The sequence below is a fragment of the Podarcis erhardii genome (genome assembly GCF_964252035.2).
Source record: "Podarcis erhardii genome assembly, chromosome: 11".
Taxonomy (NCBI): domain Eukaryota; kingdom Metazoa; phylum Chordata; class Lepidosauria; order Squamata; family Lacertidae; genus Podarcis; species Podarcis erhardii.
In genome coordinates this window covers 42,080,854-42,108,333 of record NC_138501.1, presented here as the reverse complement: position 1 = coordinate 42,108,333, position 27,480 = coordinate 42,080,854, and the positions used below count along the sequence as shown (strand labels likewise).

Sequence of the window (27,480 nt, the reverse complement as noted above, 5' to 3'; positions counted from 1 at the left end):
ATACCATAGAGTAATCTGTCCTGCCAGGCTTAGCTATGTCCAGTTCTCCTCACCTTGGGATAAACTAGGTAATCAAGACTTTATTCTTTTCTAGTTTATATGTGAGCTTTGGTGTGTGGGAGCAGCTCTGAGCTGCTCTTTCCAGCCACATGGCTCTCACAAGCCATTCTTGAGTTGCTATACCAATAATTTAGGAACTGTCACCACTTTGTGACTAAGCTACGTTTTACTACCTGTGCAACTTTCTAAAGCACATGAATCTGACCTTTGGAGAGTTTGTAAGTAAATCACTTTTTAACTTACCAAAACTGTGGTCCTTTTCCTATGCTTGGCGAAGAGGGAAACTTTTTAAGAGGTCATTTTGGAACTCACTTTGGGGGGAGGCCTATTTTGAAAGTGTGTAAGAGCCTGTATTTCCACCCTTTATTTTACTGCATATTTTGTGATTTTAAATCTCTGCTGGGCTTTTCTCACCAAAGAGTGATTGCCCTAAACCAGGATTTTGGCATCTAGGGAATTATTTTTCTCTCTTTCTATATATATATATATATATATATATATGCACCTACAAATATTAGGGTAGGTTTACAGGTGCTCCTAATAGCAACGTCTTCTGTCGGTGAAGTATACTTTCCTCCCAAAATTTTTATTCTTCTCCCTTATTATACGTGCAAATCTACTCATTTTGCAACAGTGGAAGAATACTAATCGTTCCACCAAGTATTAAGTGGATTGTGTTTCATTAATTTCTCCTTGTGCAAATATTTACATACCCTGGGCTTTGGCTATCATGGCCCTAATCAATCGAGGGTTTTCTTAATTAAGTCTGCCAGACCAAAGTGAGAGCGGCTTTTATGGAATGGGCATTTGCTCTTAAGAACAAACCATCATCTTATTTCCACTACGGCAACATCAAACAAGCCACTGAAACACTTTCTGTCCCTTTAATTTATGTTTGGATTTGATCAGGCTCCTTATCCCATCACTAGTCCCACAGAGCAATTCAAGCCCGGGTTTTCTTCCATTTCCTCTTCACTAGTTTTGTAAACAATGTTTCTGTGGGTTGGAAGCTGTTGGATTTTTTCTTTTTAAACTCCCAAAGCTGTTGCATTCATATGAATTGAGAATGAGTCAGTTGTTGGCTACTTTAATAACATGCTGGCATCAACGAAGCTTCACAGAAGAAGACAAAAGCCAGTGAATGAACTACCTTCATTTCTCACTTGCCGAGTCAGCCATGCCTTGATATGGGCTGGAACAAAGCTCCAAACAGAGTAATCCAGTATGTTAACACCTCAATGTGCTGGAGGGTATGCATGCCTAAGTTACAGTAGACCATTGGGACCTTTCTATGTTACAGTAGTACCTTGGTTTTCGAATGTGTCCATTGACGAATGTTTCGGAACTCAAATGCCGTAAACCCGGAAGTACATGCTTCCGTTTTTTTATGTGGCTCAGAAGTCGAACCACTTCCGCTGAATGTATATGTTATTTTTCTCAATTTTCTCAGTTAAATTTGCAGGCCGCCATTTCCGCCTCGGTTTTCAAATGTTTCAGAGCTCAAACGGTCTTCCAGAATGGATTATGTTCAAAAACCAAGGTACCACTATACTTTCATTTAACACCTAGCCACACCAGTAGCAAACCTTCCCAGCAAGCGTGGCATTTAGTGCCACTCAGGTGTGTAGCATAATATATCTATGGTGCCTTAAACACCTTTGTGGGGTTTACCTCTAGCCAGGAAGCAGCCACGGGTGGGAAGGACAAACTGGCATGTTCCCTCCCTCCTGGTCGATCGTTTGGGAGCTTCAAAAGCTTTCTTCTGCCCGAACATCATAGCGACCGATGCCAACAGATATTGGCGCACTTAGGGATCCGCAGAGTGTTCGCAGTTTGCGTAACAGCCCTCAGCAACTCAGCATTTTGGCTAATCTACTTTTGTTGTTGTTGTTTAGTCGTTTAGTCGTGTCCAGCTCTTCGTGACCCCATGGATCAGAGCAGACCAGGCACTCCTGTCTTCCACTGCCTCCCGCAGTTTGGTCAGACTCATGTTTGTGGCTTCGAGAACACTGTCCAACCAATCGACTTTATTTACATATAAACACACACGGAGCACTGCAACATGGCTCCCTCTCTCTCGAGCATCAGACAGTAAAGAGAATGAACAAAGGACAATAGTCCCACTTCACAGGACACAGTAACACAAACATCCTGTCTCTATCACTTCCCACTTTGTGGAGTCAAAGCCTACACCATCATGTGAAAGACAACAATCCCATGACTGCAATCATGGAGCAGGAATTCTAACAGTGCAGACCCCCATCTAAGGCATAAACCTGCTTGTCCCCAGCAAGGTGCGTCACAGACTTTTGTGGGACCCTGTCCATAGGCCTGCCACCCATGACTTACCTTATTTTATTGGCTCACTGAGCAGATGCATCGCAACAGATCCAATATGGTTACGTTGTCCTAAGTGACAATGACAGTTCTGCTCAGAAGACCACATTGCCAGTAAGTACATCCAAGGGATTAAATATACAGGCACACTGAAATACACGGGCAATATTTTATTTTTTATTTTTTGTGAGCTGGGCTTTGATTGTCACATCTCTTCAAATCAAATGTTTGTCCTAGTAACAACAGCCCACATTCCCAGGCAGCAGCGGCTGCTTCAGACTGCTGTCTTTTCTAAAACATGGGCTTCATCTGCCTGTTTGTTTCATCAGCTACCTAAAGTGGTCAGATAGCGGTCACCCATTAGTCAGAGTTCTTAAGTTTAAAAGCCCTGGGTTATGACATCTATAATCTTGACAAAACACGCTGACACACAGCTCCAGTCCAGCCTGCAAGGCCTTGACACCAGCACAATCGAGGTCTCGGCAACAGCAGCACAGAAGGGCCCTTGTGCATTGTTAAAAATTAAAACTAGCTTGCATTTTTAAAGTGGCAGGGATGAGGTAGCCTCAAAGCCCTTTATATCACTTGCAACTCCTGCCTCATCTGAAGAGACTTCTTATCACGCGACTGCTACACCAAAGATGATGTGTTCGAGGCCAAGATGGGCCTGCAAGGAACAATGGGAGAATCTGTCAATTTTGCTTCTCACAGTTTTTATTTTTTCCAATGTTAAATTCAGTTCTCCACATTTTTTTTTAAGTCCTCGTGAAGATCCATCTCTCCTGATATACATATTTTTGTATGCAACTTCTCCTCCATGTTCTGTTTACAGAATTCTTAGGGCCATTTCCTTGATCCATGATGGAAACAGAATACAAAACTAGGTGGGTTTCCTGGTCAGATCCAGCAGGTTCTCCCCCTGCCCAAACACCCACCAAAAATATCAGATCTGAATGCCTGCCTTCTTCAGTTCTGATCCCTCTTGATCAGGGGATCTTAGAAGGCAGATCTGGATGTGCTTTGCAGTAGATCAACAAGGATTTCTGATGGCTAATTGTTCAACAAAAATGACTCCTTTCTCACCCTAAATTATACTGCTGAAATGAAGAAAGCTTAGGGCAGTGGTGAGAAAACTGTGGCTTTCCAGATGTTGTTGGACTCCATTTCCCATCATCCCTAGCCAGCATGGCCAATTGTCAGGGAAGATGGGAAGTGTGGCCTGATAACTTCTGGAACTTCACAGGCTCCCCATTCTTGGCTTGGTATACAGGAGTGGAATTGTGATTGCAGACCACAGTTTGGAAACCCCCTGCCCTAAAGAACTTAGGCCTCAAATATCTGAAAGATCTCTTTCTTCCCTACAAACCCTCTCAGGTGTTAAGATCAGCAGATGGAGCCATCCTGGTAGTTCCACCACCCTCAGAACCTCAGGGTGGCAGCAGCCTAGGAGAAGACATTCTCTCTGGCGGTCCCTAAGCTGTGGAACTCCTTCCACAAAGAGATGTGTCAGGCACCTTCATTTTACAGTTTCCATCAGCTGCTGAAGGTGCACCTCTTAACCCCGGCCTTTGACAACTGAGATGGATAGGGACAGACCATACTCTCGTGGTAGTAATTCATTTTAAACTGTTTTTAATGATGTATTAAAATTTGTTGTAATCTACCCCAGGACCTGAGGGTAAGATGAAAGGCAGGTAATAAACTAAAATAATAATAACTAATAGCTGCCTCCATGGCACTGCTAGGGCACTCTAAGAAACAAAATAACCAGAGCAGTTTTGAAATTAGTGGTGAAAATCAGTGCTCTTTTGAAAGGTTCAGCCCACCGACTTGATCCAAAATGAAATCTGATTGTATTCAAACACAGACATAAATCAATGCAGTTTTTTTTTAAAAAAAATAATTTTTATTAACCGGCCAATCAAATCAAATTAAATCACATCACATAAATTCCGAATTACAAAGCCGAATTTTAAATTTTGTTGGGGGGACCCATATTTCAAGATCCGAAGGGGGATTCTGATCATCTTCTTGCTACTGCGTTAATGTCCAAATCAGTCCAAATCAATCCAAACAGAGTTCATAATTCTATCCAGTCTTATCTTGCTGTTTCCACATCACATCTTGTTCATATATTTTCTCTTTTTTCTTTATGATCTCTTCTGATAGTCTCCTTAAGCCGATAAACACAAATAATAATCCTGTGTGAATTTTTCCGTTCTTCCAATCCTCAAATCGAGATGGTTTCCATATATCATCGCCTTCATAGATAACATCGCTCTTTCCATCATTAATCTCGCAAAACGGTCGCTCTTAAGTCCCACTGAGGAGTTTCACCCACAATATAAAAACAGCTCTATTTCTCTATTTCTCCTCTCAGACTTAAGTCCTCTGACAGAACTTCCCAATATGGCGACGGCATTTTTAACTGCGTCATTCCAAAGCTCTTATACATTCCACGCTCTTCTTAAAACATGCTTTGGTTTGAAAGTTTATCTCCACACAGCCTTAAATCCACAGCTTAAGATTCTTGTTTAATCACATAAGGAAAGAAAGGAAAGGTTTTTTTCCCCTCCCCCATCAGTCATTTGCCATACCGAGTCTTGGCGTATCTTCTCATGATTTCTCTTGTTCCTCCGACTCGTCTTATTTTATCAGAGATCTCTTCTGTTAGCAGTCTTTACTCCCCCTTCTTCCTTGAGATATGTGCATTCCTTCATCCAAATTGTTTCTTTTGAAGTTCTTGCAGCTAGTGGCACAGATCAGGGACGGCGTCCAGGAGCACCAGAATCCCACAGGAGGGCTTTGTGCCTAGTGCCCCCATCCCCACAAATTCGGGGGTGGTATAGGGCACAGCAGGCAAGGCAGTCCCCCCACCATCCTGGGGGAGGGGTAGGGAGGCTAATTACTCCCATCATACCCTCCAAATTACCTTGTTTGGGTCGGAGAGATGTTATTGTCAGCCATCTTCCGATGCGCCCCCTAGTGGCCCCCCTAAATCAATGCAGTTTTGAAAGCCATCTTGATTCAAAATGGAGTCACATTGTCTCCAAACATAGATGAAAACCTGCTCCTTGATCTCAGGAACCATCAGGACTTCTCTGTTTTCATCAGATAAATGTTGGGAGGGTGTGTTATGGTTGCGGTTAAAAGGTCTCAAAATGCATAGCAAACAGACAAACAACTTTCCAAAGCATATGGAAGATTATTATAGAGCATTTAAAGGAGATGAGGCGGGAATTTCTAACCACCATACCTCAAGAGCATGAGCAAACGAAGGATATTTTGAACCTACCAGTCATCAGCATGAAGTGATCCTATGTGATTTTGAAGTAAGGCCTCATGGGGCTTTGTGCCATTTGAGATCAACATTGGCCTCAGCCTGTTTCATCAGATTCAGCTCTCATGAAGTAAGCTCTTGCCATGATAGCTCACGCCACTCATAAACCACAGCACTTTTTGTCTGTTTGAATTATACAGTTCTCGCTTAAGGGCTCTACAACCAAATCCCAGGCACAAGGCAGCAGGGGAGTGATCTGACTCACAGGTAAGATGGGAAAAGGGGCTGAATTATTCAGGCAGGAGTGTCTGGGAGCTGCACAGAAGAACATGCCAAAGCAAATAGTGTGCTAATCCCCAAGGATGCATGCTTCCTTTAAGATGAGAGGTTTTGGCAAATTCCTACACGGAAATAGGACTCTGCGTATAGGTCTTTCATCATGTGCAAATGAGATCTTAAAGGTGCGAGGTAAGCCAAGAGGAAAAATAAAAATTATAAAATCTAAGCAAGGCAAGAAATGTCTTCCCTATGCAGCTTTTATTCTGTGCCACGGCACACCAGTAAAAATTACCTTATATTGTGATTCCGGGTTTGAAGTGCATTAGAATTGATTTGAGAGCACTAAAGCATACTGAAGTGCATTTTGTGGTTATGTCTGTTGCTGTTTTTAATTTCTTTCGCTGCAAGGAGACGTTTGGTAAAGGAAAGGGCTAAGATTGGAAGGAAGGAAAGAGATTTTCATGAAAACCTTCATCAGCCTCAGTAAATACAGTGGTACCTCGGGTTACATACGCTTCAGGATACATACGCTTCAGGTTACAGACTCCGCTAACCCAGAAATAGTACCTCGGGTTAAGAACTTTGCTTCAGGGTGAGAACAGAAATTGTGCTCCTGCGGCGCTGCCGCAGCAGGAGGCCCCATTAGCTAAAGTGGTGCTTCAGGTTAAGAACAGTTTCAGGTTAAGAACGGACCTCCGGAACAAATTAAGTACTTAACCCGAGTTACCACTGTAGTCACCTTTTTCCATTGCCCAGAGTAGGTTTTGTTGGCCCTCAGTTATGCCGTCACATTCATCATGTGATCCCCAACTGGCTGGAGAGAAAACCCCTAAACAGAAGGGCGGTGGTACGGAAACAGCAGCAGGAAGATAAGGGTAGGGGATACAACAGCAGCGAGCCATTTTTAAAAATAAAAAAGTGGACATTCACAAATGCACAGCATTTTCCCCCAGGAAATATTTTGTCCTCAACCTGAAAGCACTGCTTTCAATCCCAAAACTGGGTTGGCAGCGAAGAAACTGAAACCCATATAATAAGAACTGGGGAGATGGGCTTAGCAGTTGCCTCCATTTTACCCATGGCTAATTTGGCCTGTGGAGTAGACAGCCCGGCATAACATAAGTTCATTGGCGTCCCTTTTCTTTTTCAGATTGTATTTTCCTCCATGCATGCTCTGCTCAACATCTGAGGCCTTGTTCTGGATGCTATAGTCGCTTGAGAAGTGACTACTCGGAGGAAGGCCTTTTCTGTGGTGGCTCCCATGCTGTGTAAAGCTCTGTGAGGCCCTGACACCATGCTCTTTTACGCAATTAGTTAAAACATGCCTGTCCAAATTTGGCTGAATGTTTTTCTTTCCATTGGTAGTGTTTTATTGTCGTTGTTTGATTTAAATTTTGTGATTCTTATGACCTGTGTATGAAATTTGATGGTTTTTATGTTATTATATTATTACCTTGAGTTCTACCTACCCTGCACTCTCCAATACAAAAAATTAGGATCCTCAAGTCAATATATTCTTTGGTTAGAAAAAGAAAGAGGAAATGCCTGTATCATCATACAAGCTAGAACAGTGATATGACAAATAACCCAGTATGGCTGAGGATTAATTTTGGCTTCCCACAAAGCCTAGCTATTCATAACCAGCAGTAAAAGACTGGGATTTCACAAGTCACTAATGTGGCAATGCACACTCTTTAACATCTTCCTGATGAAAATAGCCACATGTGTTTGATTTGACACAAGAAAGTAGCAAGAACCATGAGAAAGAGAGTCTCCTCTGTGAGTTTTTCCATTTCATATAATCAATTACATTGGAAGCATCTTTCAAAGTTCATATTTCTCTGCCAACTAGGCTCTCATAGATGGGCATCTGAATATAATATTTGCTCTTTACTGCACTGGATCATGTGCGTTGGACCACATGTGTGTACTTCGGCATGTGTGTTCATACAGTTCCTATGATTCTTCTGCCTCAAAAACAGAAGAATCATGGGAACTTGGCAGAGCATAAGTACACTGGTATGCACATGGACCCAAACCAGATATCATATCATATGTGCAGTAACACATGCATGCACCCCATTGTGTATGCACTATTCCAGATGGCCAACCATCTGAATCAGATCTTAGAATCTGTTTGTTCAGCAAGTCTGAGCCCCACAAACGGCTTCTGCTGAAACGACAGTAGTCTCTCATCAGTACATAAATGCATGCTCCTTCCATTCTCAGAGACCCTCTCCCACATTTCTGTTTTGTTGCTAAAGCACATGTGCAGATTGGACCCAAGTGAGAAGAGTTGGCGTACAGAGGACCAGTCCTTGCAATATCAGGTATTGCTCTACAGAGCCTAGTCAGCAATGCAACATAGGAATTAAAGCCCAGGTCAGATCCAGCTAATCAAGGCAATAGGGCACAGGGCCAAACAGGGAAAACAGGACAGGCACATTAAACAGGTGAGATAATAGATCTGGATCTGGAAAGGGAGCAAAGAGATCTCCAAGCCATTTCAATTAACTGCTCAGAACAAAGAGAACATTGAGGTCAAAATGCTGCTGTTGACCTATAAAGCCCTACATGGCTTGGGACCACAGTACCTAAAGGGATGCCTCTACCCATATGTGCCTACCCATGTCCAGGATAATCAAGAGGAGGCCCTTCCACAAGTTTCCTCTCCATCCAAAGTATGGGGAGTGGCAGATGGAGAGGGAGCCTTTTCAGTGGTGTCCCCCCACCCCAAGCTGTGGAACACTCCCAGAGCCGGCCCAGCCATTAAGCAGGGGAGACTGCTGCTTCAGGTGGCAGAAACCCCCTAGGTAGCATGCCCACAGATGCCCCACCTGCCTCCACCATTGGCAGAGAAGTGCTGCCAGCAGTGGCACTGATTTCGAGCAAGATCGTGTCCCTTTTGCGTGAGAACTGACCTCAAATCAGTGCAATCTTCCCAAAACTGGTGCCAATGGCACTGCCGCTTCTCTGTCTGTGACAGATGTGGCAGGTCACAAAGAAGCGGCACAGCAGGTGGCAGCAGGAGAAGCAGGTAGGTAGTAGTGGCAGCAGCAGCGGCAGAAGGCCAAGCAGCCCTTCCTAACACAAGATGCCCCTGAACACTCTCCCTCTTCAGAGCCTACCTGGTCCCCACAGTGGCATCTTTGGTACCGGCCAAAGATGTTTCTGCTCACCTGGACCTCCTAACATCTTTAAAGATTTTTAAAAGGTAATCACTGGTTACTATTTTAGTCTACGTTCTGACAGTGCTTACGCATATTATTTGACATTACCGTAGCCCTTCATGCCTTTGTATTTTTATTGTGTCCTAAGCAGATGGGAGGAACCTTTGGGCTGAATGTTGCTGATCTACAACTCCCATCATCCATAACCACTGGACATGCTGGCTGGAGTTGAAGTTCAGCAACATCTGGAGGGGCAAATGTTTCCCACGCCCAGAGGACTAGCAACTAAGAAATGTAATTCAAAAATAATCCCAGGAAGTTATCTAGAGATGTACGGTGCAGCAATAGATTCTGCACCAAAGCAAATGCCATTCCCAGCTAGGATGCCTCAAACAACAGGGAGCCAGCGCCTGATTCCCCCAGAGATTAAGGATTCAGACCCATGGCACCAGACAAGGTGTTGCCTATTGAATATTTAGAACATGCGGTTCAAAGGTATGCTAAAGACTGTGGCCTCTTTATACAGGCACTGATTTCTTACTAAACACAGACACATCCTTCACCAGCCAGGATTGGTCCCATTCATTGCAATGGAGGCAGCAGAGCCATTCATATAGTCCTGTTCTGTATGCGGCTATGCTCCCACACACATAAATGAATGGGATGGCCTGATTACATAAAAGCTCTGTGGGGCTCTGGATCACAGTGACATTTGATGGTCATTTGAATCGTATGATGAGAAGGGAAGGGGTGCCCTTTCCACCTTGCTGAAGATGCTGGTACCCACTTCCTTTTTATAAAATGTCCTATACCTGGACATAAATGCTATTCCCCGGACACAGAATTCATGGCATCCTTAAAATTCCCTCCCGTGGATAAACCACTGTCCTTATTGGTTTCAAAAAGCAGATTCTTAATTTAAAGACCCAGCTGACAGGCGTTATCGATTATGCATTAAGAAGACCACATGAGGCTATTGCCATTTCCTTAAGGGCAGTGTGCTTCCATAATCTGGGCTGATGGCATGTTTAACAACCACAGGGCGATCATCCTAGAAGCAGACAGACCATTAAAAAGATTTCCAGGGCTTCTGCATTTGTGGCAGGCGCTACCCTAGATTCCACCGAATTTTAGGGGTGCACAATGGCTGCCCAGATGGTGGCATGCCATACCTTGTGGTTAAGACATTGGGAGGTGGGTTCCCAGTTAAATATAAACCTAGCTACTGTGCCATTTGTTGGAAGCCAATTATTCAGAGAAGAGACCCTGAAAGACATCCTAACAGAGTCTAGGGATAAAATGAAAGCACTTATGATACAGAAGCTGGAAAGGAAACATACTAGATGATACTCTCCATACAAATTCTCCCATTCTTATAACCCACAGACCTATACTCCACCATATAACCAAACCTTTAACCAGCCCTTTCAAGCATTCGACAACACCGAATATTCAAAGGATGCAATGTGATCAGAAGTACTTGAGAGAGACACCGTTCTGCAATGAAAACCCTACTCCCACATATAGCTTAAGGAAGCCAAAAACCACCCACAGTCCTAGGCCAGATCAAAGTCAAAACTCAGTCACCCAGTGCAGATATCTTGCTGGCTCCCTCAAACCACAGTTTGCAAAATTTGTAGCCAACCTTGGGAACACAAGCTTGGTCCTGCTCTCACACCCTTCCCTCATTTGCCTTATCCATAGTTTAGCATTGCACATGCACTAAAGCTAACCATGGTTAACACAAAACATAAGCAGCATTCTGCATTCTGGCATTCATCTGAACCTGTAAGCTGTAAAACTGGGGGCGGGGGGGGACACAGCACACAACAACTCCAGGTATATATGGGCTGCTTTTCAGATCTTCCTGTGATTACTGAATAGGTCTGAAAAGTTCTTTAAGCATGTTTGATTGAATGTATTAGGAAACCCTCCCTGTAATCAGGAATCCTGATAAGATCCTGGCAAGACTGGGAATCCCAATAAGATCTGAAGAGCAGCCCATGCACCTGAGGATGTTGGAGGTTAAGTTTTGGGTTTTAAAGCTCAAAATTGAACTCCCTTCCTGCTTTAAAAACTGCTCCACCTTCGAAAGTATGTAAAAAGTTGCTAAAACCCAGGAGTTCCTGGGACTTCACTGAGGTAGGTTTAACAAGTCAACCAGACAAAGGCAAGAACAGCTGTTTGCTGCATTTTTTTCTCTCTCTTCCCAAAATTGCTCTGTTCCTTGGCAGGGCTTGCATTGTTTTGAGGTCAGCCTCGTTCATTATGTCTGAAGAAGAGATACGCAGCCTGGTTTACTGACAACTAAACCCCATCGACCTCAGTGGGACTTGCACCCTAACACATGGACCTAATACTGCAGCCTTCAAAAAGAGAATCTTATTTATTTCCTGGAGACTATTGCCAATGCATCTAAGACTGTATTATCTGTGCAAAAAAGGGAGGAAGCTCAGGAGCCTATGAAATTGTGGATATTTTTAGGTTATATGCCAAGGGTAAGAGGCAAGGTACAGAAACAAGCCTGCAGTCGTTGTCCACCTCTTCTGGACTGCACCACAGTTTGCTCTACAGCTTAGTAGACCTGGGGTTGCATGCTCAGTCTGCCACATATGCCAGTAGATTTATTATGTCTGGACTACGATGCCTAATTATTAAGACTTTTTTTTTTAAAAAAAAAAGATGTACAGTTCTGCAAGATATTTATTCTAAGTGCAGCTTTGCATGGAAGGGACCAAGTTTAGTAAACTTATTCTACTTCAGTTGCAGTGATAGAGGAATACACTGTTGTTCAGAAGCACAACATGGTACTTTTCAACGCTGCGTGCCCAGATGTTGTGGGGCTAAGCACCATACTCAGTGGTCAGGGATGATGGGAGTTATAGTCCAACACAGTTTTAGCAAACAGAGATATATGCAATCGTGAACACCAGTTAGGAACCAAACAATTCACTCCCAGACCTTATTTTCACAACCAAGGATACTGATGGACATTAAGTGCAGCTTTATTCAATTGCAGAATACTTCCCTTAAGATATTTATTTCATTACTTCCAAGTTCCACTGCTTCAACACTGAACAGTAAGTTCTTGTCATAGTCAGTGAAATCAACTGATTTCCAACATAAAAAAAAAACCAACTATCCCTGTGCTGGGCTGATGCTTAAAGCACTGGATGGTTGCCAGTTTGTCCACCGCATTTAAAAGATAGATTAATGCTGTTACATATTGTAGTTGCGTAACTATGTTTCCAGATTTCAGCTGTAGCCACCCAGAAAAATGCAATGATGAGAAAAGAAGAGACGAAAAATGGTATTTTCAAATATGAATAAAGGATAAGAACAGAAGAAGCAACTCTCTCTCTCTCTCTCTCTCTCTCTCTCTCTCTCACACACACACACACACACACACAAAGTTAGTGGGTAACAAGTCAACCATGTTGCAGACTTTGCTAACAGAGGAATCAATATCTTCTTAATGCATAGAATAGAATGCCAAACTTTTGGTAAATGAAGCTAGCAGGCAAAGGGAAAGAAACAGGGAGATTCTCCTAGCCCGAGAAGTTTACAGGAACTATTTACAAGTTGCAACAAATCTGAAACTCAGCAAGGTTTGCGTATCCTGACTTCTCCTTACCTGCTGGAAAATCCTGCTCTGTCAACCAGCACGGCCTGAAATCCAGCTGCGTTAGAGAGGAAAGAGCCCGTCTTCATTTATCCTCATTATTCCACCTGCCATTTTACAAGTTTACTTGCTGCGAGGAGGAATGTGAAGCACGCCAGGGTCCTGCCCCAGACTTCCTGTTGATGCTCCATGCTCCAAGTGTGCCCCACATCTGATTTCGCCTCTTCATACTCCACCCTCGCCTCCTCCACCTCCTTTGGCACCAGCTTGCCCCGCCCAATCCACGCCGAGCATTTCTCATTTAAGAATGCTGCTTCCAGCTAAATGGCGCTCGTAGGAGAGTTATCTATTGCTTTGGCTGGGCTGCAAGATGAAGCATTTGTTTCCAACTATTTTTTGGCACGATCACAGCAGATGTCAAATAAAGGGAGGGAAATGCAAACGCTGTCGAGAAGTATTGGGAAAGGGAGATAAAACAAACACCTGTAGACCACCAGATGTAGACATTAGTTGATGTCACTCCCCCCGCTTCAGATTTGCTGGTGGGATGTCACATACCAAAGCAAAATGGCCCTTCACATAGGAAGCTAGCAGCTCAGTTCTGTGCACATTTACGGAAAATTAAGTCCCAGTTTGTTCAGCTGGGCTTAGTTGCAGGAAAGTGGACTCTGTATTGTAATCAAAATGTCAGACAGAAGAGTTCTAGCCTAGTGTCCTCCATGATATGCTGGTTTTCTATGTGCAGGTAGTTTTTACTTTTTAAAAAATATGAAAGAGTATTTAATCATGCTAACTTCAGCTGCAGTCCGCAACGGTACAGGCCAGACAAAAGTTTACCTCCTCAGTAACAAGGCTTAAAAGAACTAGAATTTACAATACAGTAATGTCCTAAGGGACGTGGGTAGCGCTGTGGGTTAAACCACAGAGCCTAGGACTTGCCGATCAGAAGGTTGGCGGTTCTAATCCCCGCAATGGGGTGAGCTCCTATTGCTCGGTCCCTACTCCTGCCAACCTAGCAGTTCAAAAGCACATCAAAGTGCAAGTAGATAAATAGGTACCGTTCTGGCGGGAAGGTAAATGGCGTTTCCATGCGCTGCTCTGGTTCGCCAGAAGTGGCTTAGTCATGCTGGTCACATGACCCAGAAGCTGTATGCCGGCTCCCTTGGCCAATAAAGCGAGAGGAGCGCTGCAACCCCAAAGTCGGCCATGACTGGACCTAATGGTCAGGGGTCCCTTTACCTTAATGTCCTAATACCTGCAGCCTCCTTTTAAGCTCTGTAAAAAAAAAAAATCTATGTCCTCTCTTCCTTTGCCCCTCTTTGAGCATCAAAAGCTATTCCTTCCACAGTGTTTCATGTCACAGCTGCTGCAAAAGGCATTTCCCCATACCGCATGCTCTCCTAGGTTAAGCATGATGAGAATGAACCTCAATGCGTTTAGGGCTTAGACACTCTCGCTCTGCTCCTTCAACACAGCTCCAAGCAGAGACCAGAAGCTTGCACTTCTGTGTTAGAACGAGTGACGTGCAAGCAAGATGTCAGCAGCAAACAATAACTAAAGTTAGAGAAGAAAAACATGGAAAGTTCATTTTGAAAAGGAACTAGTTTAAGCTTGACAGGTCCAAAAAGTAACTAATACCAGTTCACATCCATTCCTTAACACAATGAACTAGTTTGGTGAACCTTCAGTTCACAGTTCAATCCAAATTCATCCCAGTGATCCCTGGCCATTTTTTCCCAGCATTCAGAATGTTACAAGCTGCTGTGCTGAAGTATAAAAAATATTCAAGAAAACTAAGAACACATCAACATATAGATAGAATCTATTTTTCCAGATAATCATTATCTTAAAGTCCAAAGGCCCAAAGAGTCTAAAAAGCAAGAAACACATCTAACAGAACGAACTTGAATATGAACTAGAAAAATCTATCCCAAAATGAACTCAATTCACATTTAGTGTCCCCGGCAATTATGGGAAATACCGTATTTTTCGCTCTATAAGACGCACCAGACCACAAGACACACCTAGTTTTTGGAGGAGGAAAACAAGAAAAAAAGGATTCTGAATCTCAGAAGCCAGAACAGCAAGAGGGATTGCTGCGCAGTGAAAGCAGCAATCCCTCTTGCTGTTCTGGCTTCTGGGATAGCTGCACAGCCTGCATTCGCTCCATAAGACGCACACACATTTCCCCTTACTTTTTAGGAGGGGAAAAAGTGAGTCTTATAGAGCAAAAAATACGGTACTTTCACGTGTAGCTCAGAGATGTGCCAACTCATTCAGCAGACTTGGTTAAACTGATGTAGTTCGTTCCAAGCACTGATAGAAACACAGCAAATCTCAGGAAGATGGTGTTGCTTGAGCAAGGCTTGGCTGGAACAGGAAGTCCCTGATGCTTCTTCATATCCAGAAGGATCAACAGCCCAGCCTGGATCAGTCCAAGACCTGAAGGTACTTCCCTGAGAAGATGCCACCTGCAGCTCAGTGGTTTACCACATGGGGCATCTGCACTTGGTTCCATCCATTCCTGGCATGAAAATTGGCCATGATGGCTTAGTAGGAAAGGGTTACTCAGCTCCCTACAACTTTGGCACCGACACTTTGAGTGGGGACCATGTTCAAGTTAATCCTGGGACTAGGAATGTGCTGGGATTGACCCCTTGATCTCAACAGTCTTTTTCAAGTTTCCCAAGGGAAATAACATCAAGTTACTACTAGATCTTCCAGCTGTGATTTTCAAATCGGCTGCCACTGGCTATGTGGTAAGTTAGAAGTCAGTCAACCAGCTGAAGAGGAGCAGCTTTTATCTCTTTTTCACAACGTAGTATGACTCAAAAGCAGCAGCAAAAATTTCCAGACAGATACCGAGCACTGGGAAAGCACTGAGCCGATGCCAGTAAAACATTAAATCTACGTTCATCACTCGCTAGAAGGCTCTTGATTAAGCGAATATTTTTGCAGCTGAAAACCTCCACCTGCATCAACTTGCATGATTGTATGTAAACAGGAAATATTTTTCATGCTATCCTTGCAAACCTTCTAATCAAATTAGTGAAGCTTCTGCCTTGTTTGCATCTGACATTCACTCCCACAAACCTTCTGAAAACTAAGAGGGTTGACTTGTTCCGGTAATGAAAGTTGCACAGATAGCAACTCCCGTGAATGAATAGCTAGCTGAACATATCTGTCCGCAGCGATCAGCACACACAACCACACAGAAGCAAATCAAATGCCTTCATCCTTATTCATGTTTTGTTTCCACATCAGCCTTGAACTCTGTTATGAATTAGAAAATACTTGGTGGTGTAATTTTTTTGTATTTTATTTTAAAGATGAAATGCAGGTTAGACTTGTTTGTGTGACTTCTGCTTCTTCAAACAGTAATCCAGAATCAAGTGGCAAATATTTTAGTTATGAAGCCCCATTTCACACAGTACAGTGGTACCTTGGGTTACATATGCTTCAGGTTACATACACTTCAGGTTACAGACTCTGCTAACCAAGAAATAGTACCTTGGGTTAAGAATTTTGCTTCAGGATGAGAACAGAAATCGTGCTCTGGCGGCGCGGCGGCAGCAGGAGGCCCCATTAGCTAAAGTGGTGCTTCAGGTTAAGAACAGTTTCAGGTTAAGAACGGACCACCGGAACAAATTAAGTACTTAACCCGAGGTACCACTGTATTCTTTTTATGAGATGCAGCAAATCAGCCAGGCCAGAAAATAAAGAACTTGTTTCATATACACTTTGTGCAGGCATAACTGTATACAGTGGTACCTTGGTTCTCGATCTTAGTCCATTCCAGGAGTCTGTTCAATGCCCAAAATCATTCGAAAACCAAAGCGCGGCTTCTGATTGGCTGCAGGAGCTTCCTGCACTCAAGTGGCAGCCATGTCAGATGTTCAGCTTCCAAAAAATGTTTGCAAACCAGAACACTTGCTTCTGGGTTTGCGGTGTTTTGGAGCCGATTTGTTCGACAACTAAGCCATTCAAGAACCAAGGTACCATTGTATACAAATAGCACCCAAAATTAAAGAAGAGATGGACAAAATGTCGGATTTTACAACTATGGCCAAGTTGACAAATTTCTTCTTGAGAAAGAAGACAGAATTTTTTGGGGTGAAGTGATTTATTGACAGTTTATTACCAATTCTTATCATTATTTAAATTTAACATGAGCTATAGGTTCACAAAAAAACGAATATCATGGCCACTGGTCCCATCACCTCCTGGCAAATAGAAGGGGAAGAAATGGAGGCAGTGAGAGATTTTACTTTCTTGGGCTCCATGATCACTGCAGATGGTGACAGCAGTCACGAAATTAAAAGACGCCTGCTCCTTGGGAGAAAGGCAATGGCAAACCTAGACAGCGTCTTAAAAAGCAGAGACATCACCTTGCCAACAAAGGTCCGTATAGTTAAAGCCATGGTTTTCCCAGTAGTGATGTATGGAAGTGAGAGCTGGACCATCAAGAAGGCTGATCGCCGAAGAATTGATGCTTTTGAATTATGGTGCTGGAGGAGACTCTTGAGAGTCCCATGGACTGCAAGAAGATCAAACGTATCCATTCTTAAGGAAATCAGCCCTGAGTGCTCACTGGAAGGACAGATCGTGAAGCTGAGGCTCCAATACTTTGGCCACCTCATGAGAAGAGAAGACTCCCTGGAAAAGACCCTGATGTTGGGAAAGATGGAGGGCACAAGGAGAAGGGGACGACAGAGGACGAGATGGTTGGACAGTGTTCTCGAAGCTACAAACATGAGTCTGACCAAACTGCGGGAGGCAGTGGAAGACAGGAGTGCCTGGCGTGCTCTGGTCCATGGGGTCACGAAGAGTCGGACACGACTAAACGACTAAACAACAACAACAACAATAGGTTCACAAAGTCACAGAATTTGGCTGATCTCCTTGGCCAGTCACTAGCTGCACGAGCTTCTCATATTTTTGTGCTTAACTCGCATGTGACCCCGCTTTTCCTGTTCCCCATGAGTTCTTTCCCAATATATCCATGTTTTCTAGGATCTGCCTTGCCTTGACGTAAGGGGAAACATCTTTCCTGACTGTGGGCTAGTTCTGTCTGTAAACAAGATAGTTCTGTCTGTAAACAAGATACCACAATCAGGTCAAAAAGGACACATCTTGCCTAGAGACGTCTTTGCTGGACTTACACCAGACCAAAGTTGGGCAGAAAAGATGCTCCACCTCACTGTTTGTCCCCCGCATTGGCCTCATTCCCTCTCTTTCTGATGTTCTGTTTGGGACTGCCATTGCTTATTTTGCAAAATGGCACAAGCCATGCACAAAGTAGCCTTAGGAGAATCCCCCTGTTTGCAGGAGTACAGAAAAAATATTTGTGGGAGCAGCTCAGGTGGGGCTCAGTGGCCACAAGATGAAGACTGATTGTTGGAGCAGGGCAGATGGAAAAGCAGAGGAGAGGGGAATGAAATAGAGCGACTGGGACTCTGAACAAGGAACACTCCACGATGCAACATTTTGTTGCAGCACTGACTAGTTCAACTCTAAACTGTCCCTGAATATGGAGGCTGAATTTGCCTCTAATGTGAGACCTATGGAATAACAGCAATTGCAACTAGACTTATTCTACAGAGATCTACCTAATCCTTCCCCCACCCCCACCTGTAAAATCTACCCAAACTTGTGGCAAAGAATTGAATAAATCAATTACTCCGTGTGTAAATCAATAGACTACTTTCACGAATATGTCCCTAAAATAAAAAAATAATAATAATAAACATTGTATACCGCCCTATACCCATAGGTCTCAGGGTGGTTCACAACACAAAGTTACAGTATAAAAAAGCACAAAACACATAATAAAAAATAATCAGAGCACAAAATAAATAATAAAAATAATCAAAACATAAAGACAGTAAATGTGGCTTTTTACTCAGTGAGTTAAAATCAGACATCCCTGCAAAATGCAGGCTGGTTGATGAACTAGATCAGAAGGACCAAGAGCCCAGAGGTTTGGGGCAGGGAGCTCACTGTCCTCCAGGAGGGATCAGAAATTTATCTCCAAGGATGGTCAGGTTCTTTCATATATACCATTCAGCACAGGGGTAGTGAATGCAATGCACTTCCAGGTGTTGTTGGACTCCAACTCCCATCAGCCCCAGCCAGCAATGCCAATGGCCAGGGAAGATAGAAGCTGCAGTCTAACAACGGTTGCGGGGCACCACCTTGACTACCTCTGATCTAGGCTCTGTGAGCCAAGGACTGTAGCATTCAAGCGCTGATGGTCTCTAACAACCTGAAAACTTTCATTTAAACTTGCGAGTGAAAACTGTGAGCAACTACTAGTAAAGGTAAAGGGACCCCTGACCATTAGGTCCAGTCGTGGCTGACTCTGGGGTTGCGGCGCTCCTCTCGCTTTATTGGCCGAGGGAGCCGGCGTACAGCTTCCAGGTCATGTGGCCAGCATGACTAAGCCGCTTCTGGCAAACCAGAGCAGCACACGGAAACGCCGTTTACCTTCCCACCGGAGCAGTACCTATTTATCTACTTGCACTTTGATGTGCTTTCAAACTGCTAGGTTGGCAGGAGCTGGGACTGAGCAACAGGAGCTCACCCCATTGTGGGGATTCGAACCGCCAACCTTCTGATCGGCAAGCCCTAGGCTCTGTGGTTTAACCCATAGCACCACCCACGTCCCATGAGCAACTACTACACCTTGGTTAAAATTGGGTAAGGCCACCAGGAGCCAGATAGAATTGCTCTTGGGGCCAGATCTGGCCCCGAGTTGCCATGCCTGGCCTAAATATCTGATGACACCCAAGCAATCTTCATTTTCTAATCTGCAGGAAAAGCAGCTAAATTCTTTGCAATAAATAATGAACTGATGTTCATTATATATAGCACTTTAGTGGTTCTGTGAGTTTTACCTATAGACTTGTTCTCCTTCCTTTACCTACAGATTTCTCAGCCTGCTATAGGTCTCAAATATCGGCCGGTTTTGACAGCTGCACGGGGCCCTTGTTGTCTTGTTTAGCTTCATTTCCCACAACCTTCTCTAACAATGAGCTGCGTGTGATTTCCGTCCGTCCCAAACAGCATGTGAGCCTGCTGAACTGGTAGTGACCTCAGGAACAAAATAGGCCTCCTTGCCAAACAACAAGGAACTGCTGAAACAAGCGCGATTTGGAGCTGAATTCTAGCATGAAAAGTGCAGCAGTGTCACACCAGGGCTCTCCTGTGCTGGCTGGGCCATGAGTTGAGTCAGGACACCTTGTGCAGAAGGCAGAGCCCTGAAATGTTATGTTTTACAAATCACGTACTGTAATAGGAACGCAGGAAGGTGGCTTATGGAGTGAGGGTCCTGGTCCATCTGGCCTAATGCCGTCTACACTGACTGGCAGCAGCTCTCCAGGATATCTTGTAAGGGGCTCTCCCTGCACTCCTTGGAGATGGTCAGAGAATGAACTTGGGTCTTTCTGAGTGCAAGGTAGAGGCTCCTTTACTGATTCTATAGTGTCATTAGGCCACCTCCACCAGGGCCTTCTCAGTGATGGCTCCGACCTGGTGGAATGCTCTGTCCCATGAGACCAGGGCCCTGCAGGATTTAACTTCCTTCTGCAGGGCCTGTAAGACAGAGCTATTCCGCCTGGCTTTCAATTTGAACCTGGCTGATCTTTTGTTCCCCTTCCTTCCCTCCCCCTCCCCTTTTTGTGAAGATTGCCCGCTCTGGGATCCCACAGCTGGTACTCCCTGGTCTCCTCCTTGGCCCAAGTGAACGAATTTAGCCAGCTAGCCCTGGTGATCATCTAATGTTTATTGGATGGATTTCCCTCCTAAATTGATTTTTGATTTGATTCTTTGATTCTTTTATTGTTATTTACGCTTTATACCGTATTTTATGCTGGTTTTTTTGTAGTGTCAATTAAGTTTTTAAAACTTGTTGTTAGCCGCCCTGAGCCCGGTTTCCTGAACCGGGAAGGGCGGGGTATAAATAAATATTATTTATTATTTGTCTAACCGCTGTTAAGAAAGCCTAGATACTAGAATTAACATCACTAGCCCCTGCTCCCCCCTAGAGTTTCCCTAGGGAGAGATCACAAGCAGGACTTGAATTCATGCCCTTCCCACATTGTCTATCCTTGAGGCTACACGTAAAGAGAACTTACTCCTAGAGTTAGGGGAGGATACTGCTTCCAGAAACTGCTAAATCTCCTGGCTTAAACACAATGGTCCTGTTTGGACATAACACTACGCCAAACCATGGTTTAGTGCAAATGAGAAAATGTGTGGGAGCAAAAATCACAACCGCTACACTCCTCACCACGTCTTGCTGCTGCTGTGCTACTCAGGATTAAGCCATATTTTGACTTGATGTTTTATCTAAACCCAGATCTATGGTTTATTCCCCCCACCCCCGGTCAAACCATAACTAGCAAACCCAAAACATTTTGTCTGAAGCCAGGCAAACAATACAGCTGAGTTGAGATACAATGCTTAGCTAAACAATGGCTAAGCTCTGGGTGGCAGCCATGCTTTTTTCTGGGGGTACGCAGGGGTACGCATACCCCCTAAACATTTTGTGAATCTAAGTTTGTCTTCATTGAGGGGCAGTATTTCAATATGAGTAGGAAAATGAGAGTGCCCCTAAACATTTTTTTTTAAAGAAAAAAAGCACTCGGTAGCAGTACAGGGATACCTCTGGATGCAAATGGGATCCGTTCCAGAGCCCCGTTCGCATCGTGAAGCGAATGCAACCTGCGTCCGCACATGCGCGGGTCGCGATTCGCCGCTTCCGCGCATGCACATGACAAGATTTTGAGCATCTGCGCATGCGCAAGCAGCGAAACCCGGAAGTAACGTGCTCCGTTACTTCCGGGTTGCCACAGAGTGCAACCCGAAAATATTCGTCCCGAAGCTACTTCAACCCGAGGTATGACTGGATGTCTGTAGGAGGAGGCTGTGATTTTCATTCTGGGATCCTGCACATTTCCTCATTCATGCTAAACAATGGTTTGGCTTAGCATTACATGAGAACCAGGCAACTGAGTTCTAGATAGAACAAGTTAGCAGTGGCTCATCTTAGGCTGCCAGAGGAAGCAACAGAGTGCACCACAGGTGAAGAAAATACTTAAAAGTTGTGGTGTTGGCGGGTGCAAAGACAAGAAGGTATCCACCTGCTTGTGATACAGCAGTGGCAAAGGAGACAACTTTTTGCCTCACTGTTCAATGAATACTTCCAAAAGTCTCTTCCACCAAGATTTCTGTACAAGAGCCAGTGACGCCATCTGCCTGGTGAAGCTTCAAGAAATTGCAGGTGAGTCTTGCAGAGGAAACTTTAGAACTGAGCTGTTTTAGAACGTTTCATCCCCTGACCTATTTTACCAGGTAAACTGCTTTGGGTACTGTTGAAAAGTAGTGTATGGATCTTCCAAGTAGAAATAAATAAATAAATAAATAAATAAATAAATAAATAAATAAATAAATAAATAAGGAGAAGCTCCCTCCCCACTATCCCAAAGAGGTGGTACTAGGAGCAGGGCAAGATTTAGGTTCGATGAGGCCCTCAGCTACTGAAGGTAATGGGGCCCTTTATATGTCCAGCTGTCCTTTGTCAACAACAAATTGTCGCTGTTTTTTTGTGTTGAATATATGCTACATGGTAATTTATGGACCTAACAGGTATCTAAAGCCATTTGCACATAACAAAATACATCTTTTATCAAAGTAATTGATATGGAAATGAGCAAACCAGTGATGTTTTAGGGGGCAGGCTAGCAGGCGGGGCCCATTACTTACATCATAGGAGCCTACACAAAACAAAACACTGTTGCTGTATGTAGGTTTTATTTTGTTTTTTATCTTATATTTTGGAAATGTACATGCAGTTCTTTTTTTCCTTTAAATTTTTTGGAGGGCCCCAAGAGAGTGGGGCCCTAAGCTATAGCTTGTTTAGCTTATACGTAAATCTGGCACTGACCAGGAGGGTAACTGGGCTCTGACTTTAAAAACCATCAATGAAGAAGTGGTTTTTTTTATTTTTAATAAAAGATGCAAAGAAATCTCCAGAGCAATACGCAACAACAGCAGCAAGAATTCTTTTGGCGAAGTATTGGAAGACTAAAGAATTACCTACTCTGGAAGAATGGCAGACCAAGGTGACTGAATTTATGGGACTGGCAGAGATGACCGGCAGAATCCGTGACCAGAGGAGAGAGACAGTGGAAGAAGACTGGAAAAAATTCAAAATCTATCTTAAAAATTGTTGTAAAATTTCAGAATGATAAGATGTCAAGGGATTGGATATAAAGAATTACAGCTGTAAAAATTGAAATTAAAAAAAAAACTTTATAAAGAGAATTAAATATAAAAAGGGATGAAGGATTGCTAAAAAATTTTAAAATAAGGATGCAGTGAAGGGGAGGTTTGGGGAAGTCGTGTTATGTTTGTCTGTTTTTTGTTTATGTTGTAAAATTAATAAAAATTATTAAAAAAAAAAAAATCTCCAGAGCAAGAAACACAATGTGTAGCAATTCAATATGGGGGATTCCATATTGAATTCCAAGGCATGTGGAATTTAAATAAAGCTGTATCAGCAGGGGGGGGAAGGCCGGCACAATAGTTGAATCTCCTGAAAAGACAGGGGACTTAATGACAAGAGTTACAGATTTAATGTCAAGTTTAATACGAGGTTTTGGGAAGCGATAAGGGAGGAAACAAAGCCAGCCAGCCAGCCAAACTTCAGTCATGAAGGAACACAGCCTAGAAACAAACAAACAAATAAATAAAACCCAAAGATTTAATTAACTGCCTTAATTGGGCAGGGGGGAAGAACAGCGCCTGTCAACTTTACATATGCTGCAACGGCAGGAGACCCTTTTAGCATAAGCCAGAACACCTAGAGAGTTATTAGAGACCACATGCCTTTCATGTTACTCAGTTTAAAAAAAAAAGTTCAGACGCCTATTTGTGAGATCAACACAAGGAGATGGACACTGATCTTTTTTTTTTAATTAAGGAGAAATTTAATTATTTCAGCCATACTGAGCTGCGCTGAACAGAGCTCTCCTTGAGGGGTTTTAACAATTAGCAACGGTTGGCATATCTGGGATCGAACGAGAAAGTAAATGGATACAGAGATCTTTTTGTTCTCCTGCTCACATAAATACTAGCACACCGAAATAATGAGGTCGCCCGATGTTGAAAATAATTAACATAAAAACATTGGGTGCCGGTTTCATCAGGGGCACTTTTTTTAATTGATCGAAAGTCTTTTAGGCTCCAATCCTGTACCCACTTACCTGGGAGTAAGTCCCAATTAACGCAATGGAGCTTGCTGTTGAGCAGTGAGCATGGAACTGCACTATGCATTGAGGTAATAGATAAATCATCGCTGCAGCTCTCCATGATAATAATGTAATATCGCTAATATATTTTAATTGATTCTCCATTGACTGATTGTTTACTAGTAGGATTCTGTGAAACCATGCTGTTGTTGTTTTTTTTTAATAATTTTTATTCATTTTTCAAACACATAATAAAAACAAACAAAACACAAGACAAAAACATACAAAACATTTAAACATGTATAATTTCATAATCTTATTTTCATACACCTTCTTTCCTCCGACTTCCTCATACCTCCCTTTCGCTGCATCCTTATTTTGGAATTCTTTAGCAACCCTTTAGTCAGTTTGTCTATTAGTTCCCTTTCATTACGTTTCCATAAGCTTGTTAGTTACAGCTGTAATTCTCTACTTCTTACCCCTTGACATCTTAACATTCCTCAATTTTACAACAATTTTTAAGATATATTTTGAATTTCTTCCAGTCCTCTTCCACTGTCTCTTTCCCCTGGTCGCGGATTCTGCCGGTCATCTCTGCCAGTCCCATAAAGTCCATGACCTTTGTCTGCCATTCTTCCAGAGTAGGTAGTTCTTGCATCTTCCAATACTTTGCCAGTAGAATTCTTGCTGCTGTGGTAGCGTACATAAAAAAGGTCCTATCCTTCTTTGGCACCAATTGGCCAACCATGCCCAGGAGAAAAGCCTCAGGTTTCTTAGGAAAGGTCCACTTAAGGACTTTCTTAATTTCGTTATAGATCATTTCCCAAAAGGCTTTAACCCTCGGGCAGGTCCACCAAAGGTGATAAAAAGTACCTTCAGTCTCATTGCATTTCCAACATTTGTTATTGGGCAAATGGTAAATTTTTGCAAGCTTGACTGGGGTCATGTACCACCTATAGATCATTTTCATTATGTTTTCTTTTAAGGCATTACACGCCGTAAATTTAACACCGGTGGTCCATAACTGTTCCCAGTCAGCAAACATAATGTCATGACCGATGTCTTGTGCCCATTTAATCATAGCTGATTTCACCATTTCATCCTGTGTATTCCATTTCAACAGCAAGTTATACATTCTTGACAAATTTTTTGTATTGGGTTCTAACAATTCTGTTTCTGTGAAACCATGCTGTAAGGCACCTTAAATGCTTCTTCTGAAATAAAGAAAAAAGCAGCAGACAATTTTTCCAATTAAGTTTTACCGAGCATAGTCCTATTGAAATTAATAGGCCTAACCTAACCATGTTTACCTATTTCAGTGAATCTACACTTAACTGAATTTAAATTTTTAAAATGTTCTAATGGCAGGGTTATATACAATACAATATTGATTGAATGTAAGTCTCAGTAAGAAATAGTCCCTTTTTAAAGCCATTATACCAAAAGGTAAGAATTCAAGTTGCCTGGGCATGCTCAATGGCCACAGAATGCTGACCGTTGTGCGGGTGGCGGGAATGGAATGGAGTATCCTAGAAAAGGGCAGAAACAGGTGCACTCCACACTGTGACATTTTGATCCCTACATTGTATCCAATATCTGAAACACGTAAATCTACAATTGTAAATGAGGATGTGATTGGTATTTGGCAATTTCCATGCATAAGCACATTTTTAAAAAGGTAAAGGACTCCTGGATGGTTAAGTCCAGTCAAAGGCTACTATGGGGTTGTGGCGTTCATCTCACTTTCAGGCCGAGGGAGCCAGCATTTGTCCACAGACAGCTTCCCAGGTCATGTGGCCAGCATGACTAAACCGCTTCTGGTGCAACGGGACACCGTGACGGAAACCAGAGTGCACGGAAATGCCGTTTACCTTTCCGCCACAGCAGTACCTATTTATCTATTTGCACTAGTGTGCTTTTGAACTGCTAGGTTGGCAGGAGCTGGAACAAAGCAACGGGAACTCACTCCATCGCGGGGATTTGGACCGCGGACTTTCATCTAACACGTCGAGGTGAAAAACGGGGATGCCGTCTTCCAGGGCCGCACTCCTGCACGAATCACGTGACTTGATTGAGATCATGCCCCACCCAAAAAGCGCTTTTTCAGGGTGAAATCACATGAGATCGCAGTGCCCAAAACGGCTGCTGTGCTCTTGCGTTCTTGACGGCGTTCCGAGGTGAACTGTGCTACTCAGATTGAAGCTGGTCTTCAAGGTCTCAGGCAGAGAGAGGTCTTCCCCAAGGTCCCTTTTAAAGTGAAGGTGCTTCTGCATATCCAACCTGGGGCCTTCTACATGCAGAGTACATGCTCTGTCACCTCCCCTAATTCAGCAAGTGCATTCAGAGCCAAACTAGGACTTGTTGCTGTGCAATGTGTGAAATGCCCCCACAGGCCCTTTGCCAAAACCCATTTATCTTCTCTCCATCTTAATGAAACAGGAAGAATGATGCTTTCTCAGATCCGTACTAATTGGCTTTCTAATTCTCATGAATGGGATGCTTCACATAGTTAAAAAGGAAGCTAAGGTTAGCCTGCCAGCCTGCCTGCCTGCAGGCAGTCTCAAAGAGCTTAGCGAAATGCGAGTTGTAATAGCTAGGTATTCACATTACAACTTTCAAAGCAACCACAAATACTCTCTCTTGGCCACTTAGGTTTGCCTAGGAAACCAGTCAGACAATAGTATTTCATTAAAGCAGATGCATTCTTATCCTGCTTTTCTGAACTTCTCTCCTTTTAAGGCTAATAACTCTCCCCTCGGGGTAAAAGGGTTGGCAAGTCCATTAGCAATGTTTGTGCAATCTGCTGGGTACACTGAACACTTGATGGTGTGCAAACATTTATTACTTAATTCCCACAACCCTCCTGGAAAAAAAAACAGGTTCATGGAACTATCCTGCACAGGAAGCTTCCTTAGGTTGTCATCCAGACTTGCCCTTGTCCTGCTGCCCTTCCCCTGAGGAAACCCGATCTTTACCGTTGAATCAGAGCAAACCTCAATGAGTTTTCTCCAGATGGACGATTGCTCTGGTTTATCACTAAAGAGTGGGTTTTCTGGGGGAAAGCTGTGGGGCAAGGGCAAAACTGCCGAGACCCATACCTCGAAAGCATGGGACAAGCCGAAAACTGGACGAAAAACACAGAAAACAAAGTCATCTGCACCCTCCTAATACAAGACAGAACCATTCAATCCATTGTTGTTTCAATAGGGTTTAAACTTGGGTGGGTGGTGTTTTATTTGGAGGGTTTTTTGTTTTAAATTGTTGTTAAATGCTATATGTTAATTTGTATTTTTGTATTTGTGGGCGGAGTATGGTTTAGGGGCTTTTGTTGGGAACTGTATTGTTTATTAGTGTCCATACATTAGGATTGCTAATTGTTTCAATTATTGTTATTGTGTTTTTTATTATGTGTTTTGTGGTTTGATTGTTTTTATTATGTATTTTCTACTTCGAATATTGTAACTTTGAAACTCCCTGAGA

General features: G+C 43.2%; 1 protein-coding gene across 6 annotated transcripts in view; it reads right to left on the bottom strand.

The window, feature by feature from the left end:
* The window catches only part of PDZD2 (PDZ domain containing 2), a 248,605-nt gene that overhangs the window by 98,352 nt on the left and 122,773 nt on the right, over positions 1-27,480 (bottom strand). The window contains exon 1 of one of the 6 annotated variants that reach the window (XM_081881321.1): positions 12,761-12,977. The exons of the other annotated variants lie outside the window; for them this stretch is intronic. Coding sequence (XP_081737447.1) covers positions 12,761-12,837 — 77 coding nt within the window. The 5' untranslated portion in view covers positions 12,838-12,977. Of the gene's footprint in view, positions 1-12,760; positions 12,978-27,480 lie in introns of those variants that run through there. 6 annotated transcript variants of the gene reach the window in all.